The 24,584-nt window shown below is 40.9% G+C and overlaps 1 protein-coding gene across 1 annotated transcript in view; it reads left to right on the top strand.

The window, feature by feature from the left end:
* Positions 1 to 24,584, top strand: part of kremen1 (kringle containing transmembrane protein 1) — a 70,987-nt gene that overhangs the window by 16,452 nt on the left and 29,951 nt on the right. Inside the window, exons 2-3 of the mRNA XM_080499016.1 lie at positions 11,274 to 11,436; positions 21,599 to 21,690. Of these exons, the coding sequence (XP_080355142.1) occupies positions 11,274 to 11,436; positions 21,599 to 21,690 (255 nt within the window). The remainder of the gene's footprint in view (positions 1 to 11,273; positions 11,437 to 21,598; positions 21,691 to 24,584) is intronic.

Below are 24,584 nucleotides of genomic sequence, written 5' to 3'. Positions count from 1 at the left end.
TATTAAAATACATGATAATCAAGCTATAATATAAAACATAATAACAATATGTATTTTCTTACATTTGAGAAATTCTGTGAACAAACTAAGGTCGGCATGAAGTGGTGCGTTGTTGTCTATTAACCAATTAGCATTTGCTCACCACATCTTATTGTACAACTTTATAACATCAGGGAATGTATTGAATCAGCTTTAAATTACTACTTATTATTAGTATTATTTTTAAAACATTTTCAGTTTCATTTAATATACTCTGCCAGCTAGAGCTGACCAATATTTTATGATTATTTTCTCGAACAATGATAAATTCTATTCTGATCTGGGCTAGCCACCAGTAAACAGGAATACAAGGAAGCGGCATATCTTCAAGCTTACATACCTTTGACTTGCTGCAGAACTATGGTTAAGATGAAAAAACTAAGTAAATAAATGAACAACGAGAGGCTACTGCAACCAGCTGCTGGGAATCCAAACATGAGGGGAGTCAAAGCCGTATCAGCCACAATGATACCACTAACTGATTGCTTGCTACTGAAAATGACTTCATTGTGCGGAGCGTATTTAGATAGTTGACAGGCATGAACACTGAAACAAACAAACTTTTAACACATACACATGTACACCCACAGTGGGCGATATCTGCAGAGCGGCGATGAGTGGGTGCAAACGGCATCACCACAATGGCACTGGCCTTACCACTGAGGGAACAAAGCAGCCTGTGTGTGTGTGTGTGTGTGTGTGTGTGTGTGTGTGTGTGTGTGTGTGTGAGTGTGTGAGTGTGTGTGTGTGTGTGTGTGTGTGTGTGTGTGTGTGTGTGTGTGTGTGTGTGTGTGTGTGTGTGTGTGTGTGTGTGTGTGTACGTGCTGCGTGTGTGCGTGTGCGTGTGCTTCCTTCCCTCCACATCGGATCCCTCTTAAAATACTGCGGCCACTCTGCTGATAAAAATTGCTCCCTTTCATTCTTCTCTTGGAGAGAGAGAGAGAGAGAGAGAGTGAGACAGACAGAGAGAAAGAACCTAAGAGCTGGAATGATGTGGGTAGGGGTGTGGATTAATGCATGTTTTGTCACTGCATATGTTCATCGGGGGCATCAGACAGTGTAAGTTGAAAACAAAAAAGAAGAAAGTCAGCCGTGCAAACGCCCCCATGCCAGGAGGCCATTAGCAACAGTGAGCCATCATGACTTATATCACAAGCCGTAGATCCTTCGGTGTTCAAAGCCCGCTGCAGACAATGGACCCATATGATGATGTGTCCGTTCACAGGAGATATGCAATAGCAGAGCATATTTTTACTCCCTCAAGCGGAACGTCTCTTGTTTGTACCAGTTAACCACAACAGTAGAGATTTTCTTGAATGAGATTTTTTTTGTTTGTTTTACCTTCAAACGCAGGAGTCCGTGTTTGCTGTTAATTTTATGAGCGTGGGCCCTGTCTTTGACATGTGGAAAAAAACCAAGGGTTAGTTTCAGTGGTGCTTCATACAAGAAGCGGAAAATTAGAGCCTGGGTTAACAATCTGTGGTATCATAAAAACTGTCTTTTGTCCCACCCTGACTCACTTTGAATTTGCTTTCTCAGTGTTACTCTCTCTTCTCCTTCTGCTCAACTTTGCCTCCATTGCCATCGCTCCGGCTGTCACAGTCTCTCCTTGCAGTCTCAATTCTCCGCTCTAATTTGAAGTTTGGTTTAATTTAAGACGGATCGATCCCAGACGGCCTAATTGTGCACCTTGGATAGCTCTAAACTGAACACTCTCTGCTTCTTTCTTTATCACTGCTGCCTCCCTATACTTTCACTGATTGTCCCTGCTCTCTGCCGGCTGCAAAAGTCTTGTTTACTCTGGTGTCAGAGTTGGTTTAGAGCAACGTCGGCGGCATGTGTTGAGTATACAGGAGAATTCCCCGTCTGTTTGTTTAACCCCTGTCTTCTTATGGAGTGCCGCAGAGATGACGTAATTTCCTCAGCCAGCCTTGGAGTTAGTGTCACCATTGACCCTGGTTGATTTAATAAAAAAAGAAAAAAAAAGTCAGTGGGGTTTTGGACCGTTTTCTGAATTTTCAACATTTTTCTGCTTTGTTGAGCAAGATCACCTTCATGCCTGGACATTTTTTGAATACAATATTAGTTTGTAAAATTGGACTAACATTTGACTTTTTAATGTGTTTCACCCTTCGGGAAAAGTTTTCCCTGAGCCTGAATATTACTATACCTCATATTATTGCTCATTATGAGTTATATTTGTACAAATACAGACATATAGAAAGTAGTCTGTAAAGGCAGACTAGTACATATTAATTGTCTTAATCCTTAACTGGCTCTCTTATCTTCCAGGGCAGTTCCCTATTGATTGTACCTGAGGTGAACAATGCAGAAAAGTTTATACTTCTGCGCTGGTCCACATAGTTTTTTTATCGGCGTGAATAAGGGTCATGCTAAACCTCTGTTGTTGGATATTTTCTTAGAAACACCTTTGACAGTAATGCATATTAGATTATTGTGGTTGGAGTTTCAAATGTATGGAGTCAGAAGAGCAGCAGTGAATTATCTCTGTGCACGTCTGTCACATTTTAACTGCTATAAAAGTCACAAGAAGTCACTAAATAATAAATCATCACATAATTGGTATATTTAACCACGTTCATGCAGTTTTAATGGCTGCTGCAGGAGAAAGAAATAATGCCGCGTGAGACACAAAAAAACAAGTGAAATCAAACTTGTACCACCTCAACCTATCATGCAGAAGTCACATGCTAATTGTTCCCACCATTTTCCCCATAAAGTCTCCAGATTACTTCTAATAATGGCTTCTGACCCTCTGTTATTAAATCATAACTCAGACTGAAAGGCAATGCTGTGCAAATTTTATTTTGACATCTTCAGAGCAAGGAAAGTCTCCTCCTATGTGTTTGTTGAAATGGTCTTCCATTCATTGACCCCAGGTTGGGGTCAATACATGGAATATTTCATGTCATGTTTTCGATCTTTATGCTTATAAACCTGCTCAAACACCTAAATCACTAAGTGTATTTTCTTTACTGAAATAAATGAAGTAACAGGACCCAACAAGTTCAGTTTTAGACTACTAGAAATGCTAAAATGCTTATTTATTTCCATATTTTGTTGTATGGTGCAGGGTGTAATCAAGTGGTTTGTGATGGAGGCCAACATGAAAGATAATCTGTTATTGTTGTGAAATGTGGCTTCATATTTTCTGGCACATGTCGACTCTGACTCTAGGAAACAGTAGAGAGATGCCAGAGTGAAGTAAATGAACCAAACACCCCATCCAGCCTCTTGTCAGCCTGACTGAAGGGTCCCTGATGTCAACATTTTGTCTGCAGCTTTTTTTTTTCTCTCTCCCTGAGGGTTTCAGCAAGTCTCTGAATGTCCTTTACGTCATTGTCAGTGTCTGCAGCCCATCAGTCACTTCCTGAACGTCTGCCAAGTGAAACTCCAAATCTACCCACCTCATTCAATCTTTGTCCCTTCGTAGCGCCAAAACTAACCTTGCCCATCTGTGATATGTTTTGTGAGAAACCATTTCAGCCACTGTAAGAAATCCTACAAATGTTTTATCTGATTCAGGATGTTGTTTTACCGGGACCTATATATATATATATATATATATATATGTGTGTGTTTTTTAAAGGAATATCACTAGAGGCCTAATTTCAGAGTCAGTGAGCAGCTTGTTGCAACAACACAAATATTTTCTGCTCTTCATTCTTGCAGCAAGCCACTTCAAACAGAGGCGACTTTGGCAGCTCCTTCAACCCGCTGCTGGCTCCAGTAGATTAGAGTCTTTCCATTATGGAGCTAAATAATAGGGACCGCTCAAAAATCGAGATGGGGCCGTCTTTTATAGGTGCTACCGGCAACTTTGGTAAGGAATCCTGTTGGTCTGTGGCCACTGTGGTCGTGAACTTGGCGGGGGGTGGGGGGGCGCAGCAAAGGTTTTCTTTTCTTTTCTTTTTTTTTCAGGAAGAATGGTGGTGATGGAGGTTAATTTGGGACTGAATTAGGTCTTGGTTAATGGCCTGGTTATCTGGGGTTACAGCCCTTGACAAAAGCACGAAATGTAAAGGAGGATTGTAAAACACTGTTGAAACGTCATTGTCTGCTGATTTTACTAGTCAGAAGCATCTGTTCTCATCATTCTGGAGGCACCCATGCTTCTTTTCTATGCACTTTCATTGACCCTCTCTCATGAGGGTGTTTAAAAAAAAAACTGTTAAAGGAAAAGAGTGATCCAAGAAGCAAGGAAGAAGTGAGGTGTGGTCCATTAACTGCCCCTTGACATACCTCCCCATGGGAAAATCAGTAACTTCCCCTGAACAGCATCCAACTTCATTAAAAGAAGTTCACTCAATGTGTAACTGCCTGTGAAATCTGCATAGTAAAAGTAATGGAGTCTTCTTTCGATCTTCTGATATTGGTTTGATGTGGAAAAGGGGTATTTTGGGAGGGGTGCCAGACTTGTGCTATAGCGCAGCTGCCCCCTGCCCCCAACCGAGACAAGAACTCTGTAACCCTTTACATCTGGCCTGGTTTGGCCTGGGCCCGGCCTCTGTTCTTACTACACTGACATTAATGAGTGCCTCTACAGTAAAAATTGTAAGTAATTTTTAAAAAATTCAAACACCTCTTTGGGATAAAGCTATATTTTTTTTGCAATGGTAAAATGCCATTTTAAGTTATACAAACTTAGTCTCTGAAACATTTACTCGACAACTATATTATTGTCAAGCTAATTTATTTTAGTAATCCCCAATACATTTTAGGGTTACAATAAACTTGGCACCACAACTTCGTGGTTGCCTTGTGGCAGAAAGATGGGTTTGAGATTAATCTTAACCTCTGTTTTCACAACAATGTTTCAAGTGAAAACACATAGTTTAAAAAATTTTCATTTCAGCAAAGTTTCACGTTTTCACGGCAACGTTTTGAAAACTATGTCCTTTAACACAAAAACAGCAGAAACTATGAGAACGATGTGTTAGTATGCTGTGCCATGAGTTGGCACCGTTGGTCTTTTGTTTAATGAAACCACACATGCATACAGTGTGAGCACTGAGAACAATACTCTATAAACATTAACAATGGTGAGCAAACAGATATTTCAATAGGATTGCTATTGCAGATGACGGTCAACTATAAAACTACCAAGTCACAGGAGAATATGGACTGGGAGTTATGCACACTCTGGAGGCCGCCATTGTTGTTGTTTTTTTGTCCATCTATTGTGCTTGTGTGAACAATTTACTATGGCTGTGGTGCACACGTGCAGTAGCAGCAGAGATTGATATGGAGCATTTTCAAAAAGTGGCATTTTCAGCGGCTCTGAGCACAGTTGTCATCTACACAGACACCCAAATCACTACGGAAGTGTGCTGTTTTCACTTGAAAACGGGGCCTTACTGACCTCCTGGGTCGATGAATAAGGCTGTTTACCCTCAAAAGCTCCTTAGGTGTCTGTGTACTGATCTTGTGAATTCAAATAATTTGGATGTGCACTACGATTTGCAAGTATTTAAACAACTTACAATAACACTTACCATGGCCAGGATGGCCTCTTGTCTGCAGAAAATATCCCGTTTTTGTGGCCTTCCTTTGAATTCTCGTGCATGCCACTGATGGCTGAAGCCCCAGCGTGAAAAACTAAAAAAGAAGGAGCTGCAGCAGAAAAATGTAAACCATCACTGTTGGCTTCCAACCACCATTACTGCTTGAAAGCTTTAAACACATGTTGATATACGCTATGCCGACCTCGAGATAACAGTAGTTTAGGTAGTTAAGTTTTTCTGGATCACTTTTGCTTTTTGGTTGGTCTTAGCTATTTTGAGTGCGCCCAGCTTCTTAGGTGTACCGACTCAAATAAATGAGGTAGCTAAAACCTCAAATCCCTTTTAGAAGTGTTAACTTTGGAAAGTCTCTGTAATTCCATGTGCAGCTTCCAGTTTTCATTTCCATTAGTGCCTGTTCAGATTATGTTTTTCTTGCAAAATACTGTACATGCGTGTTTCTATCATGAACTAATTTGGTGAAATTTTATTATGGTGGAAATATTGCTCATGCACTGAGCCAGTTTAGTTTGTCCCCAGAGCCCAAAGCATATAATAAAGATGGAAGGAAGCTCTTTATGTCAGCCCTCTGCGAGGAAGCAGTTGTCTGTAATTATCGCTGCTTTTCATCCCTTGTAGCATACACGAGAAGTACATGCTCTGGTGTAACCTGGCAGTGTGTTTTCCGAGGAACTATTTGTTTGTAAGCTTGTTTGTTTTTGTTCTTTGAATCACGTGATCAAAGCCCCCCTCCATAAAATTTTCTTTCACTACTTGCTCCTCTTTTCTTAGAGCATCAAGTGCATTTGAAGTTGCAATATGGAAGTCATTAGCCACAAATCCCAACAAACATAATAACAGGGTGATTAGTTCTCTCTCTCTGCAATCTGTTTTGGTCCCCCCCCCCCCCCCCCCCCCCCCTCTCGTTGCTGGGGTGGTGCCGTGAGCCCTACGCTGCGCACATTGGGCTTGGTCAAGGGCGAGTCCTCCTCTTCCATTTCCCGGACTTTTTCTATTTGTAGATCTGCATGTATTTTATAGGATTCTTTTTTTCCCTCTCCCCCTCCTTCTCTCTGTCTTTCATGCGGTAGTGGTTCTGTTTCCCATCACGGCCTATGATGAAACCACAAGAAAGCTCAAGCCCATGTGACGAGAGTGCAACAGTTTCTTGGTGACGAGGAGAAGAGGGGAGACCATGTGTGTGTACGTGCACATATGTAGAAAGGGTGGGGTGGGTGGGCCCAAAGTGGTGATGGGCCAATCAGTGGATGGGCTCTCCATTGCCTCCAGGACAAGGATAAAAAGTTCGCATCTACACCACTCTGATGCAAAATTGGCTGTTTCTCCTCAGCTTGATAGATGTGTGGGCATCCGCAGGGCTTTTAAACGCTCCATTCATCTCCACGATGGCCTCACTTATCTCTGAGTCCTTGCAGATCTACGACTTCCCATTCCCACCACAAGCAAACGGTGGCTTGAAACCACATGGAGCAGCTACCCCCCCCCCCCCCCCCCCCCCCCCCCCCCCCCAATCTCCTTAACGGTGGCAAAACGCTGCCATACTCACCATCTCATCCTGGAGAGCTAAGTTGGCCACAGCGGTGCGGGACAACTGCCAGAGGCTAACCCTAACCCGTTCCAAGCAGACCATGTGCAGACAAGCCATGCTTCATCTTTCAAACTCAAAAGAGTAAAGTTTCCTGAGGGAGGGGAGAAACGAGAGGGAGAGAAAGACATTTACAAAGTCATTTGGCTCTTCCTTTCTGATACAGTGCGTTGAGCAACTGTGCAGGCAGCCAACTTCAGTCATTTTAATACTGGCTCTTTCTAAAGGAGGAGATATTTGAAGGACGTGAGCTCATTTGGGATGCTGTGGCTTGCCCTGTCCCTGCCTGATGTTATCCTCTTTGACTGGGGCAGTGAGACCCGTGATTGCTTTTGGGGAGCAGTGACTCATAATTGCACTTGTGCCGCTGCCAGTCTCTCCACGGCAGTGTTTTCGTGTCTTTTCTCTTGGTTGCTGTAGCTGCCAGCATCCAGAAAAATGTAAATACAATTTAGTTCATCATAAGATTACCATCTTCCGACAAGCGGTATAGGGTGAGCTGAAGTACAGCCGCTGGCGCTCACGATTCCTCCTGTACTCGGTACTCTGCTTTCCTGTGTTTGACTTCATCTGCTTGCAAGTGTATCTGTTCAGACCTGAGATATTTAACGCCTCGGTGGCCCTCTGAGTGTCAGCTCAATCATAACCTACTTCCTCCACTCATCTCATCACTTCCTCGTGTAAGGGTGCCAAGAGCATGACCTCTGTTGTAGCGCTATTAAGCTGTTTTTCTAATTTTATGGATTTGTGTTCTGCTTCAGCCTCTCTCAGGTGGATTTACGATCTATGCATGCCGGGACCGCATTAATTTGTTAAGGGAGCTATTTACAGACAATGCAGTGGCATCGTAATTGCAGGAACCTGACACCCTGCAGCTCCTTGCAGTTGTTGAACTCCTGTCAGCCAGACGATGGATGACTGATAAGCCTGACTGAACACTGCGGCCGAAATGACTTTAATTAAGAGCAACTTTGGCTGGCACACTGAGAACAGCCGCGGTCTCTGATTTACTCTAAAATTAAGTGTTAGCAGTACTTTTGTGGTGGAAGAGCTGGAATGCATTGTCATGTGAAAACTTGCGAAATTGCAAATTGTTGACAAATTGTTTTACAAATTCAAAAAGACAAAAATTATCAAATAAAGATTAGCATCACTGCTCTGAAGACTGTTTATGTGGAAAAATCGGAGGATTTCTTCATCCATTTAAGAATATACTGTATCATGTAACTTTCGATTTACAAGTAAAATCTCATCTCTACAATCGGGAGCATTCTTCACTTTACAAACGTTGTTATCAAATAACCATTTGACTTCTAAGCAGAATACTGATTACATTTGTAAGAAATTTAAAAAAATGTGTATGTGAGGTAAATCGTTTTAGAAGGTTGCAATGATCTGGAAAAAGTTCTGAAAATAATTCTGTGGAGAGCGTTCTGCCTCTTAATAGAGAGGCGGAATAAGTCACAGAAAAGCGTTAGCACGGCCTCTTAAATCATTCAGAAACCACAAAGGAAGCTCAGCCATCTGTGTTACGAACGCCTGAGAAGGAAAGCTGAGATCATTAATGACCCTTCTCATTGCTTCTATGAAGAATTGAAGATGTTGTTCCCATGTAGACAATAACAGATTACCGAAAGTTCTCCTCCCATGGGCTGCTACGGTTATTTCATTCACAGAAGTGCAATCAGCTGCATGACTCTTTTTACAGCATGCTCCTTTCTTTGGTTGGTCTTCGGTTGTTCTTCACGTTGGGTCATCATTTTTCTCCACAGCAGTTTCTTTTGTGTGTTTTTCTTTTTTGTGTGTTATTTTAGTGTTTTGTATGGCATGTCTGTAGGGAAAACCAAGGACACAAATCCACGTTGTTAATTATAACGTTTCTCCGTTTGCATGAAAACATTTCCATTGAAAACCCTTGGCACATTAGGACATGAACATTTCATCAACTGTTGAGCAGCTGCAATCGTGCGTATTTTCAAATTTTTTAAAGTATTTTCTTTAATATTTTTTTTTAATTGATTTTTCAGCTTTACAACAAGCGATGGAAAAGAGAAACAAAACACAGCAACTTTTGTTGTTGGAAAACGTTTAATTTTCAGGACAATAGTTGTCTCCGGTTGTGACAACTAAAAAGTTTTGTTAAAAGAAAACAGTGAGTGGTTCCAATATTTTGTAAATATAAGAGTTGCGTCAAATTAAAATTAGTTTCTCTTTCTCAATACTTCATATTTTGATCTGTTTGGACTGGTTTCAATCATATGTAGAGCTTATTTAATTTTACATTGCACATGGCAGTAGAAAACTGTATAAGGTGTCCAAACACGAGTAGGTGGAAGTAACACTTGTACACAACTGCAACTGTACCACCCAACAAAACAGACATACCCTTTCATTTAAAACTCATGTCCTCCCTCCCTAATGTTCCTTTTTCTAATGATTTATGTGTGTGTTCTGTTTCCATTTATCATGCACCCCACTCAACAAACCCACCCCACACACACACTGACTTGGGCCTCTTCCTTGCAGTATTTAAATATGATTGGCACAATATTGGCACGTCGTTCTGTTTTTACTCACATTTTATTTACTGTCCCTCCTTTTTTCTCCCCTTAATAACCCCTCAGGCTTTTCAACTGTCACTGCCGATATTGCCTAACTTTCCCAGATCCGCAAAACAAAGAGCCATCTGAGAATGAGCATGGCACCAGGCGCAACATGGTTCGGTCTGGAGGGTCCCTGGAGAGGAGTTTGTGCATGCAAGTTGAATAACTATAAAGGACAAAAAGCAGCAGAGACAGAAAGAGTACAAGATGGCGGAAGTGTAACACAGATGATCACACACAGGAGAGGAAGTTGAGAAACTTTGGATCGCAAAGAGCAGGAGAATGAGATTTGGAGCACAGCTGGCTCACCGGGGGGTAAAATGACTGTCATATTGCAAAGAATTAGCTCATGCTCAGCACAGACAGCTTGACTTGATAAAAGGGGCCGGCCATTGCTCAACCACATACATAGCAACAAGAACCCCTGGAAACCAGCCAAACAAGTGTGTTTTGTTCCTCCTTGTATGCGTGTGATTGGCAGGCCTGACATGTCAGTCGCCCCATGTGCTTTCATTTGACATTCTCAAATGCAGATAACAGTGGAAAAACATTTCACAAACAAAACCCACACATCTGGTACAACATATCTTCAAACAGTTGCCCTTGATCTGTCCCTTTCCATCTCCTATTTGAGCACAAGTCAGTAATGTCACAAGTTGTCGACGTGAAGCTGTTTTGGTCGCATTAACTCCTGGTATCCTCCCCTGATAGCCGGAGCGGTTACGAGCACCTGCACCATGAGTAATCTTAACAGTCACATGATAAATTCATATTTTCCATTCTATTCTAATCAGAAGAGGGATTCAGCACGAGCTGTGAAAAGTCTCTTGATAGGCGCCCCCTGAGGTTCAATGCGATGAGCGCTGATGGCTCATCATCCTTCCATCAGCCTTTGTTTATTTGAATTCCTTCTTCAAGAGAGAGAAAAAACCCTTCCACCCGTCATTGTTTTGCCTTGGGAACTCGGCTGGCTCTCTTTCTCACTCTCTCTCTCCTGCTCCCTCTCCCCCATTCTGACTCTGGCCATATGGTTGTCATAGAACTTCCTGTAAATTCAAGCCATATTTGCGTTTGCTGTATATCCAGCATTAATTGAAGCAGTGCTGTCATTGATCTTGCTTTAACACTTTTGGCCACATTTGAAGACATATTGGAACTAGTCAAAGAACATAATTATTCCAAAGTTATTATCTAGAAGCATTCCAAACACATTAAAACATTTTAATAGCACAAGCATATTCCTCATAATCCTGACTCTTAATAAAGCAGATCACTTATGTGGCGAGGTTTTACATTTTCATGTCTAATCCCTTTTTGGAAACACGACACTTTGATTGACACTTTTTTTAAAAATAATTCTGCACTACTTAATTTAGTTTCTCTCTCTCTCTCTCTCGCTCACACACTCTCTCTCTCTCTGTCTCTCTCTCTCTCTCTCTCTCTCTCTCTCTCTCTCTCTCTCTCTCTCTCTCTCTCTCTCTCTCTCTCTCTCTCTCTCTTCAGAGTGTTACACTGCCAACGGAGAAGACTACAGGGGCTTTCAGAACCAGACCAGCCTTCACGGTGGAAAGCCCTGCCTCTTCTGGAATGAGACCTTCCAGCACCCTTACAACACCCACAAATACCCAAATGGAGAGGGTGGTCTGGGCAGTCACAACTACTGCAGGTAAGTTTCTTTTGTTTTGCTCTACACTCCAAGAGGAAGTGATGGCACAAGTGTCAGACATTCAAAGTCTGAATTAAAGGCTCAATGACTTTTTGTTGCCAAATTCAGTCCCAAAAAAAGACGCATGTTGTGAAGTTGTTTGAACACACAAATACACTATATTGTAAACAAGTGTAGCTCTTCAGCATCATTTCACTTCTTTATAGTTAATCTCAGATGTCCTAAACACCTTGGATATTAAAAAGAAACATTTCTTCTTAATTTCTGGGCACAAGTTTCCTCTCGCTTTGAAATAACCTGCCTTTCTTTATCTCTTGATGCACCGCAGTGCCAAACATTTTTGAGCTCTGGGTGTGATTAAAGATTTCAGCAACAAAGAAAGAATTACAGATAAGAGAAACACTTCAAGAGATAAGGAGGATAACTACCTTGCATAGTTGACACATACGTATATTTTCTTTTCCCTACTTCATTGAGCTACTATAATTCATCCTGCCACGTTTTGAATTGAATGTTCAAATGTGCCTGTGCCTTTGCTAAATTGTTGTTACATCAGTAAAATACTTAAATACTAGAAAATACTTAACATATTCACTTTTACCTTTCACAATGATTCTTCAGTTTTGCAATCATTTACATGGACCACAGTTATTTTAGTGTTTTGTATTTTTTAGATGTCCAGCTATCCAGCATGAGCCGTGATCATCTGGTTGATAAACAAGTGTTATCATCCATCATGAATTCCTCTCAAATCTGTGCTGTAATTTCACCAGACTGACCAATAAGTCCTTTCAATAAGCCTCCTTGATGATAACTAAAATTTGTACAATGGATGATAAACATATTGAGTGTGCTTTGAGATAGACTGGTTGCACTGGTTGAGTGAGCTTTGAACTTCCTTGACAAACCACATGACATTGTGAATAATTTAAAACCAAGTCATTGTTGGAAAGAGTTTGACCACAGGAGACGGATTCAGACATTTGCCTCGGAATATCTCATTGTCGCTCCCCAAAGAGAACGTTTAGCCTTGTCATCGCAAGGATGCAAACATGCCTGAAGAGTTTGCCTAAGCAAATCACCATCCTTCATCCCGGGAATGTGAGAGGACATGGTGGCTTTGGGTGTCTAGGAAGCCATTTCTATCCATCTGTCACAGTCCATGTACAACTGTCAGCGGCACATACACATTTGTCAAAGTTGTGTATTTTCAGAGAGCCACTGTCGTGAGTCAGTTCAAATTCACCGAGACGTCCAGAACAGTGGCTTGGCCCACATTGCTTGGCCGTAAGAAACAGAACACCCTCCCCCCCCTCCCTTCTTTTCCTCGGCCCAAAGCCTCTGTAACATTTCTTCTAAGTCATGGTTGTAAACTCATAACACAGCAATGCTTTGAAGTGGCACCGGACAGATTTGTTTTTTACTTGAGCGGGATGGGAATTGGGAAGATTTATGATGAGGATATATGTGGAGGACCAATGAAAGCTTTCCCTGCACATTAGGGGTGTATTATGTCCAAGAAACGATTCAAAATGGACATAGTCTGTGTTTAGATTTGGCTGTTTTCTTGGTCTGCAATGCAGTTAGCAGCAGCTTTTCCAAATCACTGACAGATCATAGCTTCTCTTCTTAACCAGCAGAGGGATTTCTGTCAATTAAAACCATTGCTACAACTGCTTTCAGACTTCTTTTTTTTTTTTAAGAGACCCTTGCATGACTTCACCCATCGGTGGGTCAATGAGAACCGAAAAGGCCACTTCATTGTGAAAAGATGAGGGTTGGCATTTATGGCATGTCTGCACAATGTCAAGAATCTGTGCATGCAGCCATCCACCCACATGTGGGCTGCTTCGCACACATGGTGTGAACATGAATGTACCTTGAGGAAATGGGGTTATCCTGCTGCATAGAAAGCCGTAGAATGTTTGATTTGATTGATCACAGAAAGTTGGCTCGGGAGAGGCATTTTTCCGGCCATAGGAGAAACAATCTTGGCTGCTGTTGCCCAATTTGGATTGCAAATCTCCTCATTTACATGAGGTGTATCTAGCCATTCAAATTGTTTCCAGTGTTGCTGTAAACCCCTTTTGCTTTCACATTTTTCCTCATCTTCCTACCCTTTCTGTTTGTCTCTCATCTGAAATATTGATTTTTGCCTTCAGAGGTTATGTTCATTGCAGTTTGTTATGTTTGTAGGATTTAAAAAAAGAAAAAAGATTACCAGTGGAGAGGTGTTAGATAGTGTTACATTATATTTGGGAAGTTATTAGACAAACAGGAGGACATGCACAATGTTATATCTCCACTGGGCAACACCCACTGACCGGAGGCATTGAATTTCTAAATCGCCTGTCTTTGACGTTCTTCTTCAAAAACATCTTCAGGAAACCTTGAAGGACTTCCAACAAAGCGCTGGTGCCAATCCCAGCTAACAATGGGCGAAGGCAGGGTACATCCAGAGTAAAGTAACACACTCACGTTCACAGTTATGGGCAATTCAGGGTTACCAATTAGCACTATGCCTGTTTTTGGACTGTGAGAGGAAATTAAAGTCATGGGAACACCTGGAAGAACATGCAAACTCCACACAGGAAGGCTCTGGGGTGTGTTTGAACCCACAAGTTTCTCGCTGTGAGGCGAGAGGACTAACTTATGAATACATGATACATTCATACATAAATTATTGTGGTTGTAGATCTTAAAATCTTAAACAACTTGGCCATTGCAAAAGACTTCAGCAATAAACGATAATCTATTGACAAAAAGGTGTAGTGAAAAAGAAGGAAGTAAAAAAAAAAAGTTAAAGAGCAGAGAGCAGGTGCATATTGCAGAGTTTATATGGTGACTTTACTACTCCGGTCAGTATGTATTACACACTGAGAAGCAGAGGAGTAAGAGATTACAAGCCGACTTTTCATCCCATGTTGATGATTTAGTCGAGGAGGCACCAGAGTGATGCCGAATAAAGAGACCCAACAGCCCTCACATTTCTTTTTTATAGCTTGCTGTAAAATATCTCAGTGAAAACAGGGAGAAACTGGGCAGAGGGGAAATGTCACATTATTCCCCAGCAAAGCCAGGAGCACAAAGCCCCGGGAAAAAGGACAAGAGCCCTCGTGTTCAGGCTGAGACTTTGTGAGGCTCATCTCTGTATTGAATATCGCATTCCTACTCATAAACATTGGTCCGTTGAGAATTCAGTTCTTGTTGTAAAATTAAGGTAAATGATCAGCTTTGAAGCTTATTGGTGAGCTGTGATGTTGCCTTGTGATTATTTTGTTCTTCTAACAATCAAACAAGACCTTTCTTCAGTGTATGAGTACGTTTACCTTTCCTGAACACTTCATGGCATTGGTGTTTATCAGCATTGCTCAAATCAGAGTTTTGATTTATAGCTTGGTCATTGTTTGGTCCGATCCACTTTGCCTCTGGACTAATGTTGGACTCAACCTCCCCCCGACACATTAGTATGAGGGCGTGAAGAGAATTATGTGGCCAGTTGAATAGCTTTGCCAGTCATTTGATGGCTATTTATACGCAGGTGTGTGCGTGTGGATGTGCGTGTGTGTTGTGGGATTTATGAGTGTTCACTGTGGCTTCTAATGCTTTTCCCTTACATAGATGAGATAATGGAAATGCCAGGGTGAATAGTGTTCCCCGAGTTGATTGTAATTGAATCTCCATGATGTCAGGTGCAAATCTGAGGTCAAGCAAACTGCAGCCAAGTTGTCCACTGCTTGTATGACTGTATTGTGACTGTATTGTGCAGAGAGCGCTGCGTTGTTAAATCAAATAAGTTAATAGAAGTGTCTCACAAGACGATCTACTGTGCAATGGTAAAGCATCAAACATTTATATTACAACAATAACAGCATTGTTGTCGTAGTACAAACACATTCTGTGCAGTAAACTTCTCTTTACATATTTGGACATTTGTCTTCAGAGAGGCAGTTCAACCCTTTCGAAAAAACATGTTTTTGAACTTGAGTTGCACTCAGTTTGGTTTTACTCTGTTTGCCTCTGCATTGCAATAACCACAAACCAGATATGAATTTTGGGTTTCTGTCAATCCATCTCAATCCCATTAGCCCTAAATCTCCAGAAATCCTTGAGGATTTTCTCCACATTTGTTTACATCATAAAGAACCTTCCAAACCCTCATTAATGCAATATTTCTAGAACAGTCTGTGTGAGTTTCTTCAAGTCTGATGTATATGTTCACCCTCAACACAACAGTAGATGTTGGAAGTCAAAAGGCTTTACTTCATGTGTATGCCTTTCTTGTGAATGCAATATCTCACCATGATTGCTTTTAATCCTATTTTAATGCATTCCTGAACCATCTTTACTACATGTAATATAGGCGTCTAAGCAGGCAATGTCAAATGCAGGTTTGGTGGAAGGATACAATCACAAATTTGTCACTCGAGTTCATGCATGCTTTAAAATGTTATAGTCCCGGATTTCTACTTTAACCTTAATTAAGTTTCTGGTGATCGAGAACATATCTATTCACAATAAAAGAATGACAATGAGATGCATCCACTGTCTTTTGTTGTTGCAGTTATTTTCAACATGTGACCCCATCCTGGCTGAATCAATACACTGCTGACACATTGTCATCATCGTTGATTAATCAGAGATATCTGATGCCCACTCTGATCAATTTAACAGATTTGAAAAGAAGATTTATCGTTGTAATAGCAGGCATACATTGACAGTATCCAAAAGCTTCAGATAGATCAACATACAGCTTTACACATTCACATGGCTCTGATCAAGGTCACTGAATCAACAGCTCTCAGTTCTGCACTGGAAACCTCCAAGAGCAATTTATTTCTGGCTCCAGGCATCTGAACACTAAACAGCCCAACTGTCAATGACGCCAGGAACCTTGAAGCTCTCTAAAGTTTCACTGCACTGATTGAAGCTGCATATTGCACTGGAGATCACGTGTGCATATCGCATAATTCTTTAATTTGGTAAATGAGTGTTTTGTCTTGAAATGGGAGTTGCAGGCGAATTCTACTTCAATGTTTGTATGTCCACATTTGTGTGTTTTCAAGTTTTTCCTTTAAGGATGCAAATATTCGTCATGCTGTTGTTGCTCCCGATTCATACATTTAATACAATCCAATAAGTACATCCAAGCCACTCAAGTGTGGACATGACCCGGGTCTGATGTGACAGTTTTTTTGTGATGGAAGTGTACAGACAATGTGATCACAAACAACGTAAGCAAAGTAACACAGTTTTTTTTTTAATATTTTGACACAAAGTAACGCTGGTTAAATTGCTAACTTTATTATGTATCTGCAGCATTGTGGCTGTTGGATGGATGATATCCCAATCAGTATTTTATCAGATTGTGTTGATAATTAGAGTCCTATACATGGCATATCTCTTCATGTTTTTTAGCCCCCTTTTTGCAAAGGAACTTTTTGTGTTCCCAAAATAATGTGGACTGTTCATCTCTTAAACAGTTGCTGTTTCACGTTCCCTTGCTATGAGCACTATGAATTAAATTAAATTGTCTCCTCTGACAAAATGCAGTGAAATAATTGACATTATAACCTAAAATGACTAACAGGGGATTGTCAGGATATAGGTGGTAAGAGTGGTTATAGGCTGAAAATATTTAACACTTTTGATGAGCAGATCTTTATAATACTCAAGAACCACAGTGACGCACTTATATAACGTGACGTACAAACAAATGACACCATGGCGTCACATCCTCATGTTCAATACAAATAGACTGTGAGAGAACCACACCAGACAGTAGACTATACATATCGGCTCGCAGCCACCAAGGCCTCGCTTTCAATACGTGCATTCATTCAGCACAGCAGCAGGCAGCAGTTTGCATGCTAAGTCATTCAAGTCAATTAAAGAGTCTTCTCTCAGGCTGTAAATTGCCAGACTCTGATCTGCTGTTGACCTCAAATCACAATCCAGACAAGCCTCTCGCCACCACTTCACAATCAGCATTTCTCTCCTCTCCAATTCTGCAAAATGAAGGAGCCGAAGGAAGTTGCGCTGTTATTGTGGGTTTTTTTTCCATTCTTGTCAGATAAAGAATGATATTGCACCCATGTTTGTAAACTTTTCCTAGGCAGTTGTTGAGGGCCAGTCATTTTAAAGATGATCATAATTTTTTCAGATTAAAGTGAAGGAAACCTTTTTGGAAAAGCGGTCAGTTGAGCTGTTTTTCTCAGTGTTCAGATGGAAGCTACTCCTGACTTAAAAAAAAAAATATATATATATATACAGAAAGTGCATGACTTGCAGCGCCCGAGAGGCAAAACGCAATGTGGTTATAATTGGCTCTGCACTGAAGTGTGTGGCTCACTTGGAGCTAAATGAGTCAATCAGTATAATTGTGCCAATTAAGTGTCTAAATATCTCCTGTGATCTACCTCTGGGTATAGGAGTGTTTCAACAAGCTCTGTTACTCTGAGCCAAGTGAGCTGCGTCTGACGCATATCGAGGTGACTGTAACCCTCCCTTAAACATCTCGCATGTGCTGAGAGGATCATATTAAAGAGCATAATATTCACATTTGATGGTAACTTGTTTAATGACAAGGCTTCTTGGTCCATATTTTTAGGAGTACAGGGTGGATAGGTAGGTCTGACATGGCATTGTTCCAAGAAGAGAAGAGTTTAAAGTTTTCAATAGTTTTGTGGCAAGTTACTAACAGTTAATAGAAGAATAACCTATCTATGCATTCTTTAAAAAGTACTTGAGATATTTCACTACTTACTTAAACATAAAATAACTTTAAGATGCTCCATCTACAGCAGTATGGATGCAAGGAAGGGAGCAAATCAAGACAGTAGCTTTAAAATTAGATTTATTTCAGACAATAGTAATTGGTCAAGGAAACTTCAGTCATTCTAATAGTGTGCAGCTATTTGCTTATGAAAATAAGTGGAAGGACACCTAAGTATCACTTTATTACATGCTATTCCCAATACTGATCTTCATCTTCTACAATGTGGAAAAAAATATCATGCGCTGTCTGCTCTGACCACCCCAGTCTTGCCAAGCTGACCTCAACACTAACTTTAAAGTTTAGGATGTGTGTCACTAGTATTGGAATGCACCAATACCACTTTTTTTAATTGATGATTATGAGTGCGAACCTGGAGCTACTTATGATAGTACTTAACTTCTATTAAGCCTTAGTTACGCTCTCTATGCAAGTGATATGCGAAAGCTGTGCGTTGTTGTGGACCACGCGACACCCACCTCAAACAGCCTTGAAAGCTCAAGTGCACTACATCGTTAATGTACCACTCCATGATTGTTTTCCTAAATTAAACCATGTGAATTTCTGTCCTTAACCTGAAAAAAAGCAATCATGCTCATGCATAATGATCAAAGCTTCAGTTACTCCATGTTAGGTGTAATGACTCATTAGTCCAGCAGAGGGCATGTAATGTAATTTAAACCAATTTTGATGTTTGTGTAAGGCATTTTATTTTGCAGTTGAGAAGTAAAACGTGTTGGTAATAAACATCAAGCTCGGTAAACATCTGTCTATATTTGTCAAAGAAATATATATAGCAGAGGTGTCAAAATGATAATGAACCACGTTGAAGTGTACAAGTGTCTCTCTCTATATATATATATCTATATCTATATCTATATCTATGTGCCTCCAAAAGGATCAGAGTCTTTCACTCTGGTCCCGGGTTAAATGGATGGATTTCCATCCGTCGAGGTCTGCTCTTATCTGCACGGCGACACCTCAGTCAATCTGAGACTGTTTGCATCACACGTTTTCTTCGACATCCATTCCACACACACGTACATCCAAACACCCACAATGTAGTGCATGCACCTCTGGAGCAGGATGTTTCGCTCTCATGGGGGCTTTACTTTGGCTCCGTAGATGACGTTCCAGTGCTTCTGTAGGAAATGCTGCCTGCAGGTGTGTGGATTAAGAGTCACTTGGGTTTTGGGGTTTGAGAGAAAGCTCAGAGGGAAGGATGCAGACCACATTACTCACTGATCAAAGATGCTGCTGCTGGGTCAGACGTGGTCCGATGAGAATGTTTTTTTTTTGTGTGTTTGGTTTTTTTCAACGCACATGGTTATAATTCACGTCTGCCTCCTCAGGGGGTGATTAAGAAGTGCAGTAAATTACATAAGTGGCTTTACTGTTTCTCATGGGTTCTCTGGAGTCTTATTTCAGACAGGTTTATTATGCATTGACTTGCATGAAAGCAAGAAGACCAGAGAGAAATAGTGAAATGGTACATAATCCAGTGTTTTGAAGACCCAGCCTAGTTTTTCTTCTTCTTTTTTCCCCTCTTTTCAGCTATTTCAAATGTAGCCACAGGCTAAACAAACAGGTGTCTGCCTTCACTCTGGATGGAGTAGCAAACACAGATCAAGGCTTGTGATATGGTGTCCAAATATACTGAGAAACAAGAGCGGTTTTCTGTAAACATGGGGAAATGCCAGGTTGAGAGTACTTTTGATGATGGTTAAAAGAAAATAAATTAAACATGAGTTGTCATTGCTATCAGAATACCAGAGGATAATAGGCAACTGTGTGCCAAGTATTGATAGTAAAAGCTTTAAAAGTTCTTAAACTTAAGCTCAACCCCAAGAAAAGTCTCTACAATGACATCTTTGTCAATACCTTGTTCTGACTGTGAAAAGAGAGGAGGAAACTCAGGATAGTGTTTTTGATAGGAGAAGAAAAGGGATGGAAACGCCCTTCACAACTTTGCGCACAAAAGGTGAAACAGGATAGTGCAACGCTGCGGGCCTTTTTCAAGATGCTACAATGAGGTGTGTCAAACGAGAAAGAGAAAATGTCTCTGGCAATTGCAGTCATGCCTTAAAAAAAAACCCAACAAAACAACAGCACTGTCACTCTGGACTACGTTGTAGTGTACAGAGAGAGTATTTCTACAATTATCTTATCTTGGAAAAAAAGAGCATAAGCAGCACCAAAATTAGTTGCCATGGTTCGCCAACCGATTCGATTTGATCTCTCAGCGATTTTGAAGCGGCCATGATTCACAAAGTTGAATGATTTCCCCTTGAGATACGAAGCCTGCACAAAGCTTTTAGGTATTTCTATCTTCAATCCCACTTCTCATCTCTTTTGAAAGTGAAGCTGAAAAGGAAAAGCACCGAGGGGCCTGTCGGCCTTATTATGATGGGCTAAAAGTGCCTTGATGAAGTTCAAAAGAGGCCTCTGCTCTCAGACAAAAGCTTGGCCCCATCACCCATCTCCTTTTCAGGTCTCTGTCTGGACCAGAACAAAGACCAGCTCCCCCCCCGACCTCCAGCCAGACCAAATGGTCTGGCCCTTGACTGACGTTCATGGTCAGGCCTCTGGAGTGCCGGGGAAGGCCTAAACCAACAAGCACCAAGGGTTGCTACTCAGGATGAATGACACAGCCAAGATACTCTCCTTCTGAAACATGAACTAGAGTATTCAGCTCTCAGCAGAGGGGGTTTTAGTCGAACTGCTGTCTTTGTGTGGGTATGGGTCAATGTTAGCTGCTCCACCAACAAACATCTGAGTTTGTATTTCTTCACGGCTATTTTGTTTAGCATTTCTTCTCACAATAAGTTCTTGTTTTATCAGTAGGCAGTGTATCAAATATTATGTTTGTGGAGTGAAAACCTTCACACCTTCACTTGATTTGGTTCACTTCCCCACTGCTCTTTTCAAAGCCGACCAAACAGTTCTTGTGTGTGGCCACAGGCAGTCATCGTATACATAGTAATCTGACCATCTATTGATCAGTTCCTGCACGTCATCATTATTCCACATCTGCCCGCAAGACCTATTTGGACCTTTTTCTTTGTTTTCTTCAGCATGCTTGGGCTAATTTTCCACTCTAAATACAACAGGTGCTCTATGTCACTCTCTTTAGTTCACTTCCTGAATTTGGCCCACTGACATTTCACACTGTAAACAAACTCCACCAGAGTTCACTTGACAGAGATAAAATTTTTTTAAAGAGGAGCTGAGTTTGTGTATTTGGTCTGTACCAGAGTCCACTAACAAAATGGAACTGACCACACAATGCTCATGTGAACGTGTCCTGTGTTTGTGCTCCTAAATGTTTAGTTGCGATCGGAACTGAATTTCTCTCGGCCTTAACTTTGTTCACCTTTCCCTCTCCAGGAATCCTGACGGGGATGTTCAGCCGTGGTGCTACATCGCCGATCACGAGGATGGGATCTACTGGAGATATTGTGACATCCCCACATGCCAGAGTAAGAGACTGTTACTGCTTTATCTTTGTCTTTCTCTCTCTCTTTTCTGCTTATTCCGTCCATGCCCTCTGGGCTATATCATGGGCGTACGGACAAGCATTTTATAACTCTGCTCATCCTACTATGAATAGCGTTTATGGACTGCATGTGTTGTACACAGCTATTATCTTTTGAAAAATGTCTCTAATTGCCTCCCGTCACCCCTCCTTTTGCTACGCCTGGGCCTGCCCTCACTTTAATGCAACCTGTCAATCATTGTTGCCTGTGTGTACGTGTGTATGTGTGTTTTATAAGTTCTCCCCTTTGGCTTCGTTGCTTGTTTTGACACGCTTGTTGATACGAATGATTATGTGCATCAACCAGGTTGCCAATGCATTTGCATGAGCTACTCAGATGTGGGTGTGAGACTTTTCCTGTCCAGTAAATCCTGGATAAATGTGCGCGACGGACTGTTTATACTGGGTTCTCCTGTTTGTCTTCTCTACTCGTTTGGCACATGCTTACAAAGCGCTCCCTGTCTTTAATCCCGGTACTTTCATTCCCTCCACCTTTTTAATCGCTTCTGTTGAAAACTGACGTGGGGAAGATTGTCATGCGCTGTTTTAATGCCAAAGTTCAAAGGTTTTGCAGATAGAGTGATTCACTGCAAGTGTGTAGCATTCTCCTATGAGGTTTAGTCAAAAAATGTTCCCCTAAAACTTTATTTCAGCATGATGTCGACTTGCTTCATCCGTCTCTAGGTTATTTGGAAAGATTTTTCTTCCATTAACCTGACTCAGTGTCCAGCATGTTAAATTAATGTAATGCCACTTTTGTGAGCAAAATAAATAATTTCAGAATACTGTTGTGAAATCAATAACACAGTTTCTCAACAAACTGTGAAACATCCATAATTGTGTTACTTTTCTTAAGATTGAAACAGTTGCACAGTTGCTGTCTTGGACTAGATTCCATTTGCGGCCTCTAAATAAATATGAGAATATACGGAAGCTGTCTGCTGCTGTTTGCATGTCCACAACATGAAACTCAAGAACAGGTGCTATGCAAACATCTACATTACTGCGGAAAATATTATCTTGTGTGTCTGTGTGTGCGTCTGACTCCCAAAATACTGTTGACTGCTATATGTACACCATGAAGACATAATAAATAAAATAGATAATTAAAACTTACCCAAAATGTAGTGTCCTTGTGCAATGAGTAAATGCACGTGAAATATTTTTTAGCTCTCAAATGTTGAGATAGGTTAACAAAAAAACCCTTGTGGTGTTTGCATCTGTTTCCTAAGTTTTAAACTTACAATAATAAGTAGGAGAGAAAAAAATGTTGACTTGTCAAATCACATTAATTAAAAAAAATGTGTATTTGAAGTATTTACAAACTTCACTTCTGTGGTCTTTATTAGCCAAATGCTCTTAAATAAATTTTTTTTATCAGATTAGAAAAAAATATTCAAGTCATGAGAATAGTCTTAAATGTTGTGATCGTTTTCCATCGATTGATCATTTTTCCCAGTTGCAAATCAAGATCTTGCGAGATCAACTGTACAAATGGGATCTTGTACACACAATGCTTCGGGAATCTTTCATGAGTTTCCATGACGTTAAGATGTTCACAAACCTGGAAATGTTCCGCGAAATTTAAATGCTGGACATATGTGTTTGTGTGAGTGTAATGACAAATTTCCTTCAGAAAGGTATTGATAATATATTAAAGATGGACATCAACAACTAAAATTGGGTCAACATTTGCAGCTAGGTCAGTTGATAGTTAAAAGCTGTTTGTAAGGTAAATGAAGGATAATTGTCACGGATGGTTGACACCATAACTCCTTTTGCAGTGTGTGTATATATATTTATAGATAACATTTTACTGTCACATAAAGTTTTTGATTTTGAACTCATTGCCCTGCTGTGACTATTCCTCTTGGGGATTATATGATGGGATGATTGGCAAATTTAAATTAATTGCAAGTGAGAATCTGATTGTAAAGGTTCTGGGTGCGTCAGTCTTGGTATTGACCCCACCTCTCACTTAGGATTACCTCAGATTGCCTCCAGCTTCTGTTAGCGTGTATAGCTAATAGTTAAATGAATAGGTGGACAGGGAGGGTGGCATTTAGCTATAATACCACCTTCTGAAATCATTAGAGATAAAAGCTAAATAACTGAATGGAACCAAAGAAAAAGATATAGCGTGTGTTTGAACCCGAGGTGAATGGAACGGCACGAGTAACCAGACAGCGGAAGGGTGGATTTGAAACTTTAAGATGTCTTTTCATGGTAATAGGCACCACCAGACCTCAACATCTGCCTATCGCCTCCAGCGATCCACCATTATCCTGTCAATGTGACATGCTTGACTAAAGCCTGCTGTTTGAATGGCTAACAACCCATTAACCCATCAAATAATGCCTGTTAGCCACATGGCCTGCATGAATGTATGTGTTTAACTATGCTATTTTTTGCATGTTACTGTACATTGGTGCTTTTTGACTGACCTATTTTGGACAAGTCATCATTTAGCTCTGTGTCCAGAACAGATATCCCAAACCTTTGTGAGTGGGGAGCGAGAGAGAGTAGCAACCCACATTGTCCTGAGCTGGGCTCATCCCTTATCTGCGGGTGAAATTAGGCCACCCTTTGTTCCAGATGGGTTTACCATGTGCTGGTTCAGCCTTGTTTTTTTTTGTCTAGGGTCCAGTGCTGCTCAGAGTGTAACCCATCCTTGCGACATGTGGCCCATTTCTAATGGCTGGGAGCTTTGCTCATATCAAATACTGTCTTACACGTTTGTCCCGACTTCTGTTTGCATCTCGATACTCAGATAGTGCCTCGTAACCTAACAAATGGAGACAGTTTGCTGTCAGCGACAGATTCAGTGTCACAAAAACG

Source organism: Blennius ocellaris (assembly GCF_963422515.1).
Source record: "Blennius ocellaris genome assembly, chromosome: 7".
In the NCBI taxonomy this organism is placed as follows: Eukaryota; Metazoa; Chordata; class Actinopteri; order Blenniiformes; family Blenniidae; genus Blennius; species Blennius ocellaris.
The sequence above is the reverse complement of the archived record's forward strand: the minus strand, read 5'-3'. Positions and strand labels throughout refer to the sequence as shown.